Genomic DNA, 16,145 nt, shown 5'->3' with positions numbered 1-16,145 from the left:
TGAGTAAAGAAGTAACAGTTGTCAAATGTTTTTAAAATATGTGTCTTTATTTGAATTAAAATATTTTACCATCTTTATTTCATCATTCACCTTTTAATATGCTAATAATACATCATTTGACTGGACCAAAGTGTTTGAAAAAGCTTTTAAGTTAGAGTGAACTTATTTGTTGAGAACAAACGTTTACAAAAGAATAGGGCAATACTGGCTCTCGGTTGCATTAAATGCTAAGAGTCCTCAAGCTTTTTTGTGGGTCTTACTCATCTTAGAAGTGAGTTGTAACTCTTACATTTCTATTGTGGAAGGTGCACAGTGGAAAAGACATTTATTTATGTGCAAGCTGATTGCTAGTACAATGCTTCTTGTCGTGGTCACACACTTTCCAGGTTGTTCCCAGCCATATTTCCAAGTTACTAAGCCTATGGTGTTGTTTCCCTTCCACATTGGGCTGTACTTCTAGGACTCCCTATTTGTTATTCTCCGTTCTCCAGCTTTAAATTTCTCCTGACCTGCACTGAGGTTGTGCCCTCCAAAGGAGTGCTGCTGCACAGACACACAGGACAGGGAGAGCTTTAATGCAATAGAAAATATTCAGTTGTGTATCACCTTAGCTCCCTTATTAGGTCTCCAGTATTTTTCAGTCACTGTCAGAGTGTTGGATTAGGATATTTGTCAACTCTGCAGGGCATTTTTATTGTTTTGCCTATAATAGTCAATGATAAAAACTTTGGGCTTTACAAAATGAGCTTTGCTTGCCCTTATAACCAGATGGATAAACTGGTTGAAATAGATGATGTACAAACCTCTGTAGCTGCATGGAATGGATACAGCAGACCATGATACTGGTATTCAAATATTAATTGAATACAAATTAGAGATAATTAAATATTACTGACTTACTGTGGAGGAGCCAATGGATTATCTACGATTAATCCTTGTAGTATTGTTTATATAATATCATTCATGATTAAATAGTTAACTTTCAAAATCTAGGTTAATTTCCAAGAATAGGAACTCCTTTGGTAGGTATGATAGATTTAGGTTTTGGGCTTATAATACATCTAGACAGATTTGTGAGACACTGAGGCTCAGTTTTGACATTCTGTATTATTAAGAAAAATAAATGTAAACCTAGATAGATGCTGATTTTATAAAACATGTGATAATCAGAAAGGATTCTTAGGTAAGTTCTTAGATATATCAGATAGGATTAGATGCTCACATACTTGGTTTACTCACATACTTGGGGCTAGTTGTTGTTATGGTTAAATCTTCAAAGTGTTGAACTACTATCATAAATAAACACAGTCTTTTTGTAGACCTAGAGAAGAAATGCAAATTGTCTGCACCTTTACATTTAACCTAGCCTGAGTTTCAATCACTCTGAAGAGTTTCTTAAACTGACTTTGTCAGTGGTGGCCTGTAAATGGGAAGATATTGAATAGTATCAAATTCCTTTCTGTTCTCAGTAGGCAATCAATGTCTGATTAAGGCAGTTATTTGTACAGTGCTGATTAAGGACCCTGCAAATCTTGAATATAGTAAAATATTAGGCAAATCTTTATATAGTAGTTGCAATTTGAAGAGCAAGGTTGACTGCTTAACACTTCTATCAAGGTAAATTCTAAAATTCTAATGATTAGCAGCTGTCTGTTAGCCAGAAATAGGACAGATTGAAGATGTCAGATCATGCCCAATAAGTGTACTAGATGATAAGCAGCAGTAATTTACCCAAAAATTCCTCCCATTTTTTGTTTTATTTGTATTGCAGACTAAGTAGTGACTGGAATTTAGCTTAAATTGAATGAATTCAGCTTAGGGGCTAAATCAAAGGCATTACATTACTTTGCCTTTTCATTATGCTCTCATTGTCAGAAAATTACAGCTCCATACTGAGTTAGCACAGTAGTCAACCTGCTGTTAATAGTATTTTTTTACACATTGCTTAGCAAAAGTTTCCTGCATAATTCTTTTCTTTTTTTTTTTTTCTGTCATAGCATCTATGCCCAGACAGAATTTTAAGATTTTGACTCCTTTTGCAGGTTAGTCCATCGCCATCCAGATACACGGAGCCTCTGCCATCTGCTCAGGATCACACTGTGAACTCCTCTGCTCACAGAGAATCAATACTTCCCCCAGTTTATAAAGTGTCTGAAATCAAGCCCCTGAGTCCAGTTGTCAATCCTTTCTCTGGTGGAACTGCTACTGAAGATCACCAGCCAAATGTGTGGCAAACACAGGTGGCAACAACCCAAAAAAGTGAGTAATAAATACTGTCTGCAGATAGCAGGTAGCAAGTCTGCACCAAAAAAAAATTGATGAGCAAAACTCACTCCTCCTTCCAATATAATTTAGATTTTATTACTTTTCGTATTTCTGGATGCTCTGTATACAGACATCACACACAGTCAGAGCCAGATTTTCAGACTCAGTTGACACCTTTGTGTACCAACTGCATGCCTAAGTATTTAAATAGCAGCTTGAGTCTTGCATCAGGATTTAGGCAGTCTTGTTTCCAAATGATCCTGTATTTTTTTAGGCCTGTTCAGGTAAGTTAATAATGGAAGTGGAATTTGGCCAGGCACTACAAGAAAGAAAACAAAAGGGATTATTTTCTTACTGAAGGAGGCACTTCTAAGATAACATAACTTATTCCCAGAATCCAAGCTAACTTTTACTGATGCTCTTTCAGATCCAAGGTGCTTGGAACCTATGAAACCAGGGGATTGTTGGAACTACGTGGTGAAATGGTATTATGACAAGAATAGCAATTCTTGTGCCCAGTTCTGGTATGGAGGTTGTAATGGTACCAACAATAGATTTGAAACAGAAAAAGAATGTCAAGAAACCTGTGTTGATTGATGAATAAGTAAGTTGTCTCCTCCAGGTCCTCCCTCAATCACCTCTTTTCCTGCTTATGTTTTATTTTACATTAATCAAAATTCAGTTTTCCTTTTCAACTCATAGCCTATGCAATCAATATCACAAAGTTCTTCTGCAATTTCTTGCAGTCACTCCTTTTCTTTACTACTTTACTACTGGCACTTTACTTTAGAAGAACAAAATATTGTCACCAACTCCAATTTTGTCACCTTCCTATTTACTCCCTTCTCTAGATCACTTATTATCTTGAGTAGGACAGACTGTGGCATCCATCCTTCAGTGACTTCTCTCCACTGACCATTTCTTTTCTTGTTTTATTCTTTTCACAACTTACAAGACTGTCCCTCTCAAATCAGTACAATTTTCCTTTGGGGAGGGAACTTACATTTTGGAAATCCAGTGAGACAATACTGACTATCTTAGATCCATATGCTTAGTGAGTGAGGCATGGCCTTCGGAGAGGTTACTTATCAGCTGTGCAAAACTGCCTTTACAAAAGCCATATAACTCATCCCAAATAATTTGCATTAAATATTCTATTTCAGCTTTCAGTACAGGAAAATTGTATTGAACTGCAGAGCATGTTTTTCTAAACTTTTCAGAAAAATGAAACAATTTCTTTTTTATTCTAGAAATTACTTCTGTTGGGAACCTTTGAAGCTGGAAGTTCATATGTAATGAGGAGGAACTGACTGAGAAGAATCCCAAATGATGTGTTATCTTGGAATTATTACTGCTGTGCTTTATTTCTTTCCCCATTATGGTCTCCACATTAACCAGATTCCTGTATAATGTATCTTAACTGCAACACCATAGCAATAACTTGCAATCACACATACACACACAGGCAGATATCTTTTCCCTCCAAATTTACGGTAACTTGATACTACTGCACATGGGAATAATGAGATTCTATTTTTAGAATTAAAATGTCAAAAGTGTTTACATTTAGTTTTTAATGACTGAGGTCTCTTTGTCTCGTGGAAGAATAAAATATGCTCTAGTTTTAAACAATAGTAAGTGGTTCCTGAAATTAGCATTCTTAATATAGCATTTAGAGACATAAATAAAGATTTCCATTGATTAGAATTCCTCTTTGGAATGTAAGTAACACAGCCATGGGTAATTAGAGAGGGGTTTTGTCCATTATTAAAGCACACTTGCATTAACATCAATATAATAGTTTCAATTATAGAGGTTGGACTTTCACTTAGAATTACATTGAAAACAGGGTTCTTCATGTCCTTTGGGCTAGTCAGTACATTTCAATTTCTCAGGGCCTCTGGGTTTAAAAAAAAGAATTATTTCACTCTAACACTCTAATATATGCTACTAAACTAAAAAAAGGGAAAAGCACTGAAATATGTATATTAATGTTTACTTATATCCTTTCTACTTTTAGCCATAACCCTATATGAGCACGTTGTTAAAACTGACAATGACAAACATGATTAAAATGGGAAGTAATACCTGATAAAGAGTCAAGCATCATTATTTCTTTGTAAACAAAACAATAGAATCTACCCAGGCAGTATGGACAACTCTTGAAATGTTCAAACAATTTCTTGTACAATTTGTAAATAAATGACAGGATTTACTTTGCAAAATGAACTTGTTTGCAGAAAATAGATGCAAACCTAATTCTGTGGAAAGCTGTGCTTGAAGTAGAGTTTAAAATTTTAAAATATTTTTTCAAAAAATCTGGCTTCTTAAATTAAGTTTCAAGTTAGAAATGGAAAAAAACTGATACCAGTCCAGAAAATATTCTGTTCTTATACTCAGAACTAAAATGATCATAATATACTCATAATAACATGATAACCACTCAAAAAACCTTCGAGGACACAAATAATTTCTGTATGACATGGAACAGTAAAACTGCAAGGTATTACCTTGTCCTATGCATAATATGAAGATCCCTTTAGTCCTACTAGGAGCATTTTACACTTAGCTGCACCTGGAAACTCACAGAGAGAGGGAGAAACTAGGAATCTGCAAGACCTTTCAAATCTGTTCTCATCTTGTGTGCTTGGGGTGGGATTAGCTGTGTGTTCTGCTCCAGAGCTCCAGACAAAGAGATACATCTAAGAAATACTGGGGATAATGAGTTTGGGAATGAATGTGAACTTATAGGTTATAATTTTGCAATATCTTCTGTAATGTTTAGTGAAAACCTTTCTAGTACAAATAGTGACATCATTTGTTAACAAGGTTATAAAACAAGCAGTTAATCTTTAACATGCATATAAGGACTCGTTTTAATGCAGTTAAACCAGTGTTATACAAAAGACTGCTGCTTTATTTTCCACTTTCATGTAGAGTTGACTAAACCTTTCATAGCAAAGAGGGAGAAGTGAAGGCTACAAGGTTGTTTTAAAAGTGGTATGCTGTTCAAATCAGGTTATCCTGAAACGAGCATCCTTTTCTGCTCAGGTCTTTCTGTGTATTTCCAGACTGCAAACTCTGAATGTATGCACTGATACTTAGTAAACCATGGAAAAGCACAAAAATCCCTCCTGAAAAGACTCTTCCTTAAATCTGCATCAGCAGTGACTGGCAGCGTTGGCTCCCGTGTCTCCTCACCCAGCTCTGCTTTCTCAAGAGTGTCATGGGGCAATAAACCAGGAGAGGGCCCTGCTTGCAAACATCCAGTTTTATTCCCGGCTAGTGTAACGTCATACAGGATCATTGCTGAGAGCATTACAGTTTTCACTGGCAAACAAACCCTTTATTTTTGTCATGGGCAAATTTTAAAAGCAAGAACAGGTTAATCCTTAAATCCTTAAATCTTCTGCTAGATCAGGCCAAATGCTAGAAATCATAAAAGCTAAGAGTAGTGAATAACAGAGACTTTTCTATAGAACTGATCATTATAAGAGAAATTCTTTTTCTGGCATTCTTTATTCTGAGTTCAGATAAAGGCTCAGAAAATTAACAGGAAAATAATGCTCCATTTTCTTAGCATAGAACAGCAGCAGCTTTTCACTTTGAGAAGCTCTACCAGTCTCTTGTTCAACTATCAAATGGAATTCATCTTTTGCCTTAACCCACTTCTCTCACTGTCTCTAGAACTCATTCAGACATTGATATTCAGACATTGAACGCTGCCTCTGCGTTGACCGTCCTGCTGTCTGCACTCCTCTGTTTCCATTACATCTTCAAATTTCCTCTCTGTAACCCTAAATTGACTGAAGATATGCAACATTTCCTGCACTGCATTTTTGAACATCCTTGGAAAACTGATTAACATGTTTCCTCATTTGGATGTTGCCATCAAAGACTTTACTTGGAGGGAAAAATTGAGAGAAAAAGAAAAAGAAAGAAGATGAATTTAAAATTATGTTATTGATAGCATGGCTGAGACCAATATCCACATTTGTAAAGAAACATTTTATGGACAGTTTAGATTTAGTGCCACATTCTCACACTTCTTTTCCTTGGTTGCTTCCTGAATTCTTTTGATGTCATCTGTACATGCAGAACACCCTTCCCAAAGCTTGCAAGGGCATCACAGCACAGAGTAACAAGAACGTTCTCACAGGTAACATGATGATTCTATTTTATTAACAAAAATAAATAATTCCTCCTCCATCCCTCAGTGAAAGGGCAAAGCATTCATGGGCAGATGTGTGGCTCAGGGCACCCCAGCTCTACTGGCAAGTAGAGCAATTATTTTGCTGACACGTGAGAAACTGCAGGCTCAGCACTGAGATCTTAGACATTACTGTTATTCCTCCTGCAGCTTCTTACCAATCATTCTTTAGAATCATTTTTGTCTCTCTAGGCTGTCCTTTTACCTTCCCCATTGCAGAACTCTTGCAGGTGCTGCTGAAGCCACGCAGCAGCAGCTTTTGAAATTCCACAGGCAAACGTAAGCAGACATCTCAGCTACCATACTTGGTAGATAGACAACGAAATATGAATGATAAATTATATTTGGTTACTAGAATTTTTGCTTGAGACTGCTAATATAAGAGTCTTTACTTCCAAGAGTATTATTATATCTTTTCATGAGACAAAATCAGTTCTTAGCTTCAGGGATAAGTGAAACTCAAATTTTGAGCCAAATGCTACTGAAGTGTGACTTCATTTCCTAACCAGGAATATGTAGAAATTCAGCCAAATGGCTAAGGCTCTAAAAACGTAATCCATAAAGATTTTCTATTTTGGCATTCCAGTGTATACAAGACCTATTTTAGAGCAATTTTTAAGACAAAAGAAGGAGAGCCCATTATCCCACAGTCCCTGCTTTTAGCAGCTGTAATTTCCCTACATGTGGACAGGGAGGGAGAAGGGACTTTTTTTGCATTTTATTGGTTTGGCAAAAGGGATCACCAACATCTGGCATGGTAACCGTGGGACACAAAGAAACCACTTCTTATTTTAAAAAGAGTGGTCAATAAGCTTTGACAAGAATAAATCTGGCAAGCATGAGCTCAACATGTGAGTAAAACCCCCAAAGAGTTTTGGATTAGTTTTAAAATAACTCAGCTTATCCCAAATGCTGCTGGAATTGTTTTGGCTGGTGCTCCTGTCTCAGCACCTTAAAGTTTTCAGGACATTTAAAGAAACTTCCAGAGCAGTAAATAAATGATCAACAAATCAAAAAGGCCCCCAGGATGTGCCTTCAGCAGCAGAGGTTGGGAAGAGGGGCTGCAGGGGAGAGAGATGCTCAGCACTGGAGAACATTAATTCAGAGAAGGATTTCAGGGATTTTGTGGCCTGCTTGCTGCCCCTGGGGTGCCTTGGGCTGGCTGAACACGCAGGCATGGGTGTGGAGATGGAGTCTGGGGACAGATTTTTCCATGGAAAGCAAATAGTAATTCTTATTAATTGCATTCATGACATAATAGGCAATTTCAGCTACTTCTTACTTCATTCAGGGCAACTCCCAAGTGCATCATGTTTTCTCAAAGGATAGTTTCTATCAGTCTTAACTACATTTTAAATTAATAGGTAAGATATATTTCTGCTGACCAGAGAGGCAGTATTTTCAAATTAATTAACACATAATGAGATTCACATATAAAATCTGGGTTTGAAGATTAATATTTTCGTTTCAAGGTCCCTCAGAGAACGATTGGATGTTTTTAGTCAGCACACCATGTAACTGAACAGATCATAAGTGACTTGAGGCAAAGGCTGCCAAAATACACAGAATCTGTAATAACTGGAAAATATACTGATGAGGGCAGTGCTGGAGACATTACCACGTTCTGCCTGAGGGAACAATCATGTTTCCAAGTAGAAATCTTCCATTCTTTTTCCATATGAACCATACAATATAGTCAATCAGAAGTCACAGTACTTGCTGGACATTCTAGAGGATACAAGTAAAAGTGTCCGAGTGAAAACCATCCTTTGACCAGAGTTGTTGAGAAATTAGTAGTCATATGTCAGGTTTTATTGAGATTTTTGTACACTTTCAGTGATGTGTCTGATCTGTTTACTGTTCATAAGCTAGCTGAAGCTCTTTTTAAGAGGAGGAAATCATCCACCATAGGTCCCACCAAATAAGTTATAGATTATCATGGAGTAAGGGTGTTGTACTGGTCCTCAAGCCAAGCATACCAGAACTTGTCTTACCAGCAAGAAGATATCCCAGCATCTTAAATGATGCAGCTGCAGTACAGGGCCCCAGAGACTACAGTGTTATCCTGCAGTGCCACCAGGAGGAAAACAACAAAATGCTTCTGTAAAACAAACAGTGAGACATCAACAGGCTTTTAGAAGGAATATCGAAGTAACAACTTCCAAAACTCAGCTCAGCAGCAGATGCTGTTTAAATTGCCTCTTAATTCATCTCACAGCTTATGTTTCCTACCAGCCACTGCTCCTCGATCTCCTTGGCAAATTCATAAGTTGTCTTACAACTGGCTTAACCTGAACATTGTGTAAACAGGATGTTCCACAAACCAGATTCTGAGCATTGCAGGGTCAAGGTATTTACACCAAGCAGGAACACAGCTGTAAAAAGGGCTTGTATGCACTGTACCATAGTATGAAAGCCAAAGAGCAATATATCCCATAATCACACTGTGAATCTCCTTGCAGAACCACACTTCATCTACAACCATTACAATACTGCTGAATCTAGCAGATCAAGAAAAAAAAAAAAAATCAGTCAATCAATCAATAGATCGTGAAGGGCTCCAAAGCTCATGAGCTGGTGTCCAAGGTGGCACAGGAGGTCTGAGCCAGGAGTAAAAATTTCAGTCTCTTGGCTTTCAGGCTTTTGGATTGTGCCTGGATACACCCAGCATGACCCCTCCTAGATACAACCTGGGGCACAGGCTAAACCTGCCCCTCCAGTCAGCTCAAACTAGCCATGGCCCAACACACCCATTCTGTGCAAACCTTTCTGATGTTACAGCCCTGAGAACAAGGCTTCATTTAGAACATCATTTTACTAAGCTCCTCTCTTTTTTTTTTTCTTTTTAATTGGTATATTTTGCACAGGGAAATATTTTTACTTTTATTTATCTTAGACATTTTTCTGTAGCACCCTGTTCTGTAATGGGAGCCCAGTCCAGGATTCCCTATTTATCACACAGCTACAATGGGAGAGGGCAGCATTAATATCAGATCTAGAAATTATTTGTGATATAAAATGCATTCAAACAGTCCCACCAGGTCATTCTAATCCTCAGGTGTACACTGACTTTTCACACTTGTGAAGTGCTAGTAGCATTCCTTGGTCTCCAACTTCTTCATGAGGTGCAAAGAAGGGGCAGACACAGATCTTCTCTGTGGTGACCAGTGACAGGACCCAAGGGAGTGGCCTGAAATTGTGTCAGGGGATATTAGGAAAAGGTTCTTCACCCTTGGGGCTTGGGTACTGGAACAGCCTCCCCAGGGCAGTGGTCACAGCAGCAAGGCTAACAGGGTTCAAGAAGTGTTTGGACAATGCTCTCAGGCACACGGTGTGACTCTTGAGGCTGGTTCTGTGCAGGACCAGGAGTTGGACTTTGATTCTTGTGGATCCCTGCCAACTCAGGAGACTCTATGAATTAATGATCTCCACCTCCTCTCAGGCAGTCTACTTGCCAGTAGGTTACCAAAGGGTAGCAAGCATTTGTTTGGACATTTCCTCCTGTGGATCTCAACATACAGTTTTTGGATACTGTTTTTCTTTAACTGTGCCTTCTTTAACCAGCTTGCTTCCTGCTCTAATACTGAGCGGATGTATTTGTGAAACAGCAGTGAAATACTAAATATCAGCATAATGCTGAACTGAACATCAAGGGAGAGTGTTTCCTGCCTTGTTGCATTTGTTTCCTGCTCTTTATGTATGTGCTTTTTAAGAATTACAAGCAATTTGTAAGCACTGGGCTTAAGTTACATGCAGGTGCTAGAGGCCCCACTTTATTACTTCCAAATAGGAAAAAACACTTTTCCTACTATTATCACATGCCTATAATAATCATTTTTAACAGCAGCTACTTCCTGGCTGTCAGAGATTAGAAGCTTTTATGACAGAAGAAGGAACTGTGTCAATACCAGGTTCAACCAAGGAAATGCAAGCTCATCATTCAGCAAGCAATAGGCATGGTGATTGTACAGGGACAAGGAAAGGGACCTTTAGACCCATAAACCACAGTGTGCATTAACCAGGACACAACACTGGAAGGAGGGCAAACTCATCCTGTAGTTAGTCATGCAATCTAAACAGAACAATTCCTTTCCCACATGATGGAAATGGCACCGACACAGAAGATAGTTTAACCACTCTTCTATAATATGGGACTATAAAGAGATAATTTGTGTAGTGCTACTCAGAATGATAAACAGAACTTTTACAACATCACTCTTCCTCTGGAAGGAAAGGAAGAACATGAAGACTCATAAAGGGCGAGATGGGCACAATCCAGCACTGCTGGTGGTCAGGCAGGGGCTCTCTGGGCTGCAGATAGGAGCTTAATGCAAAGCAGCTGCAGGGACTAACAAGACAAGACATGCAGGAGCTGAAGGTAAAACATGGAGATGATGCCTTGAGTTTTAACTTTTATATTTTTCAGAATCTGTGCTGTTTAGTGTGTAACTCTGAAACTTCATATTAGATGTTAGTAAGTTCTCTTCACAGGGTAGTTAGACAAAACAATCCCTTCATAGCTAGAGAATCAAGGACAACTGGTACCCAAAAAGGACAAACAACAGTGAGGGAAAGGGAGCAAGCCAGGGGGCTGAAACTTCATAGCCTGGGGCCGTGGTTGGATAATTGACCCAATAAGTAGATGAACCAAAACTTATAAAAGTGTAAAAACTCGTGACCAGGATCTATCTTGGATTTGATTTGGCTGTAACCCTGGCCAGACTCTTGCATTGCCCAAAGTGTATCCTTTCAATAAATACCTGTTTTATCCCTTTTGCTCTGTCTAGTCTTTGTTCCAGATCAGCCACTCCAGGCAACAGAGGTGCAAAACATATGCAAAGCCGACAAGACATTTTTAGGATTGTAGGATAAGTCAGGCAGGAATAGACCACAGAAATAATCCAATCCATTCAGGATTCCTTCTCAAACAAGCTTCAGCTACAAGGTCAGGTTGCATTACTCAAGCTTCTATGCTCCTGCATACAGACCAATATCCTAGGGAAGCGAGAATCACCCTCAAACCTGACCCCCTTGAACAGTCCAAAGCTCCCGAGGGCAGTCGGGGGAGGGGTCAGGCAGGTATTAAATACAGAAGGTGCTGACTGCAGCAGGAAGTTGGAAGCACTGCAGCTGTACAGAAAACTCACTGTGAAGGTGTTCCCTTGATGAGGTGCTTCTGCTGAAACATTTTGGAGTTCAGCCATCTGGGCACATTACAAAAGTGTAAAATCAAAAGGGATTGTCCTCTCTTCAGTCATTTTAGAATCTCTCCACTACTGATGACTAGCATGAGACATTCACATTCCTCAACCCACCGTTTTCTTACCCTATGCTCATCTGAGAAACAATACTTCTATGTACACAATTATATATTTAAAAGTCAAAGGACAAGGTGTCCAGCTGAACATATGTAATTAACCTTTGTTTAACTGCAAAGGCCACAAGAAACCTGCTAATGTTTTTGGTTCATTTTTATGCTGCAACAGCTTTCTCAGTCTCTCCTGGGCCTAGACATCTAGCCCACAAATATGTGTGGCTAATAGGACACAGCAAATTTTTTCCAATCATGCATTCATGTTGGGTTTTTTTTTCATACTGTTAAACATTTGTAATAGTTTCCTCGTTTTGCCCTGATGTGAGGACTAAAATTCCTAGATGCTGCATTTAAGAGAAATTCATGCTCCCTCCACTTGTTTGAGGCTCACAAGGACTGAGAGTTCAGGGTGGCAGCTCACCACCAGTACCTATGGATCTTTTAGAAAGCTTTTGCTTTTATAATATGCATAAAATCTACAACTCTCAAAACAAATTCACAAAACAAACAAAAAAAATTCAGCAACACTGAAACTGTTTGCTGCAAAGACCAAATCAAACCAGAGAGCCACCACACATCTGTAAGGCTCTTGCTCTCAGTTGGTATTGCTGACACTCCTTGAACTAGAAGTGCTGGCCAACACATGGACTGGCACAACTGGGAATTTTGTGCAATTTCAATAGGTTTATATGAAATAATCAAGGCTCTGTGAATCTAACTTATTCTCTTTGAGAAAGTACTAGCAGTTGTACAATTACTAATGAGATTCAAAAGCTACTTTTGTAGAGTTTTAAAGCAAGAACATAGAGCTGATGGATGAGACTTCTCCCATTGGGAACAGTACAAATTTGTGACTATTCAATCTACCTTTGATAAAACAACTTTATGTTTGATAAGACAATTTCTGCATTTAGACATCATAAGGCTTACCCAAAAAGTAGACATGTCCAGTGCCTTTTGGGAAATATTTCCTTGAAGGAGTCTGAACAAGATACATGAAATGCAGCCTTGGAAGCTGGCAAAGATAAAGTGCATAGAGCCCAAGCTGGCTGACAGAGAAATAATTTAAAAGCAGGATACTGTTACTTAGACTGACAAATGATGTTTTAATCTGGGTAAACAGACACCGCCTATTCTCTGCATTGAACAGGAACAGGAACAAAGGCTTCATTGTCCGCAGGGAAGCATTGCCAGCTTCTGAACAGCAGTTTGTTTTTCTAAATGATGTTTCAAAATTTGGTTTAGACATTATTACCCTACCTATCCTTGAAACACTAAACCTATTTCACCTATGATTTCAACAGAACCTGCAGTGGAATATGTGAAACCTGCTGTTTTCAATGAAAAATGGTCAAATGCTGGTGAAGCACTCTCCTGTGCTGGGAAAAATTTCAGACCCTCAGGTGAGATTTTTATTTGATTTAGGATTAATCCCTGCAGAGTGCTCATCTGGATTAGAAATCTAGGAAGGATACAGGCTCCCGTTTACAGCCACATCCTCCACTTGAGAAATAGAGAATGGACATTTAACAGTACTCCCACATTTAGAGTAATTAGATTGAATAAAACGTTCATTAAAAAATTAATTAGAGACCTATCTATTTGTTTTGATTTCTGCCAAGTACTCGCTTGGCCTTAAGTTAATATTTATGTTAAATATTATGTTCTCCATCTCCAGGGGCAGGAAGCAGGAAGTCAGCACTTAATAGAACAACATTTGAGTGATTCCCAGTTAAGAACTCATATGGGACAGTGAAAGAAAAAACCCAACAAAAACCATAGTCCAAGGTTTTAAGGGTGCAGGGTACTAATGCACATTAATTCCTAAGTCTTTTTTCTCAGTTCTTTGACAGAGGAGTGTGAGTCAAAAACTTGACTCCTGAGACCACGCAGGATCCAAGTCTGTCAGGAAACACTTAAAAGGACAGGGTGGAACTGGGAAGTAGAAGCACCAGAAGGCTGATATGGTTCTTTAGGTGATTGAAGCTATTGATAAAGCTCCTTTCCTTGCAGTCACTTCGAATTTTATTCTAGGAGGGGAAAGGAATGAGAAGGTGATGAGGAGCTGCTGGAAGCCAGGTTAGAAATTCAAAGAAGCAATCCAGCCTTTTTGACTTCAAGATGCCAAAGTGGTGGGTTCACAGATGTCAGTTTGGTGTTATATAACTGAAGAACAGTACTGCAAACTTAGAGAGTTTAAATGAAATAAGCTGCTCACATCAACTTTTGATGAAACAAACACTCCTGTGAAACTCCCATCTCTATTCAGACACAAATTTCAAACTCTATTGCCATGTAGTCATCTTTCCAAAAGACTGTTCACCTCTGTGCAAAAGTGAAAAATAGTGACTTCAGCAATGCTCAGAAGACAATTGGAAAGCTCATGTTCCTTTTCAGACAACATTGCTACAAATAATTCCCTCTCCCCACAACTAGCTGCTGGAGTCTCCAGCCAATCCAGCTGTCCATCCTACCAAACTGAGAAGTATTTTAAGCACTAAATGATAAAACCTGGTTTCAACTCTTGCTTTGGAAGTGATTTTCTTTAGGCTGACTTTAAACTTGTAGTAAGTCTGTAAGTTTACTGCAGACAGGTCTGTCCCTGGAACCATACATAGCCTTCAGTTCCAACATCTACCATGTACTCCTCAGATAGCACTTTGCAGATCAGGTAGTGCAACTATTGACAGGAAAATAAAACTAAAAGGAAGGGAACGTTTAAAAGTCAAATCACACCTCCAAAAAGGGAACACCTTAGCTATGGCAGAAGAATTTACACTTTCTTAGCCCCATAGGTGTGTAACACAAAATTAGACAACACTTTGGTAAGTACAGTTCAGACTCCAGAACTCGAGGCTTCAGCCTCCCTAAATACAAGAAAGCTTACGGAAGAGCATTTTGAGGGGAGGAAGGAAAAAAGGGACGGTACTTGTAGTATTGCAAAGGAAGAGCATTATATGCAACAGAACAAGGAGCTGAAGTCTGAAAAGAAGAATTAAAGGAGTGTGGGGCATAGCTCAAAACCACATCGAGTCCAAATTCCAGTGATAACAAAACACACAGAATTAGCCTCCCTGCAACGTTCTTTTTACTACCCAGTGACAAGAACATCTTTACAGTTTATTGGCATTTTAAGAAGTCTTGAAGTCTATATATTAGAAAGCTGAAAAAAATGAAGCCCTCAGGCTACATTTCTGAATTAAATAACCACTTTCCCTTTAAAAATGCCAAATATCACCCTAACCTAGAAGTGAGATCCCACGATCCATCTGTTTTCCCAAGTCTGTCTTAAATTTCTTTACATGTGGAACAATGAAAATGTTCACTGCAGAGCTCTGATTTTCTCACTTACTCCTCATATTGTCAGAAAAAGCTCCTCACCACCAGGTTTCAGGAACCCATGGAAAGGTGAAACATTGTCAGAAAGGAAGAAAGGCCACTAAACATTCAGGAGCAAGAGCTGGAAGGAGCAATATAGAGGCTTGTCTTCCCTGCAGCTTAGAACAAACTTAACAGTTCCTGGGTGTAAAATGTTTACTTACTTTTTAGTTGGCACTAGTGCACAGGGATGAGTTCTAGGAAAATTCCCTTGAGTGAAGCTTTCTGTGAGCTGGCTATGAGAGCTTACCGTCATTTATGGACATTTCCCTGTGCCTACAACTTCCAGTAATCAAATGGGTGAGTCTGTTATATATTGATATTAAAAAAACAAACTCAAAAAGCAAGCAAAACACACCCACACTTACGAAACAGTTTTTCTCCAGAGTAGCAGCTGTAGCTTTTGCTTTGCTTCAGCACTTGCATTGCCCTGCAATGTGCTGGATGTAGTCTGATCCTGACAATTTGAAAGTTACAGCAGCAGCACCACATAAAAACATAACCTTTGCCTGAAACTTGAGAGGAGCTTTTATGGTCTGTTCAATTGGTTCTTGTTCCCTTAAATATCCCAGCTTTTGAGCTCAGTTAAACTGGTTGTCACCCGTTTCCTGCACTTTGAAATGAAACAATTAATTAATCCAGGTTAATAGTATTAGCAGGGTCTATTACAGTACTTAAGGTAATGACACACAGCTGTACTGTGCTTGTGCCGACACCTTGTCCAACAACCAGAGTTCCAGATGTAAAGACGCCTCCCAGCTGCCTAAGTGTCAGGACTTTTACTGCTGAATGCAGTTTGTTCTGCACAAACATTTAGGTTAGAAAGCACAACTTTTAAATCTTAACAGTCTTTTTTTTTTTTTTTTCAGAAATAAGAGATTCACTGAAAGAATAAATTCTTCCTTTTTTAAAAAAAAAAAAGGTGGTTAATTTTGGACAGTTTTGCTTTGTTTCTGAGGTATCAGTTGTAGTAAGTTC

At 38.6% G+C, this 16,145-nt stretch overlaps 1 protein-coding gene and 1 long non-coding RNA gene across 2 annotated transcripts in view; one reads left to right on the top strand and one right to left on the bottom strand.

The window, feature by feature from the left end:
• Window positions 1-4,208, top strand: part of COL28A1 (collagen type XXVIII alpha 1 chain) — a 59,684-nt gene extending 55,476 nt beyond the window's left edge. The window contains exons 34-36 of the mRNA XM_088162090.1: window positions 2,043-2,259; window positions 2,693-2,869; window positions 3,516-4,208. Of these exons, the coding sequence (XP_088018216.1) occupies window positions 2,043-2,259; window positions 2,693-2,862 (387 nt within the window). The 3' untranslated portion in view covers window positions 2,863-2,869; window positions 3,516-4,208. The remainder of the gene's footprint in view (window positions 1-2,042; window positions 2,260-2,692; window positions 2,870-3,515) is intronic.
• Window positions 27-14,942, bottom strand: LOC148225120 (uncharacterized). The gene is made up of 2 exons (XR_015802619.1): window positions 8,470-14,942; window positions 27-2,584 (listed from the first exon to the last, which is right to left on the bottom strand). It is a non-coding gene; the product is annotated as an uncharacterized LOC148225120 (long non-coding RNA).
• Window positions 14,943-16,145: the final 1,203 nt, after the last annotated feature.

Source organism: Sturnus vulgaris, chromosome 1, assembly GCF_052056855.1.
Source record: "Sturnus vulgaris isolate bStuVul1 chromosome 1, bStuVul1.hap1, whole genome shotgun sequence".
Lineage (NCBI taxonomy): Eukaryota > Metazoa > Chordata > Aves > Passeriformes > Sturnidae > Sturnus > Sturnus vulgaris.
Note: the sequence above shows the minus strand (reverse complement) of the source record. Positions and strands in the feature narration are given on the sequence as shown.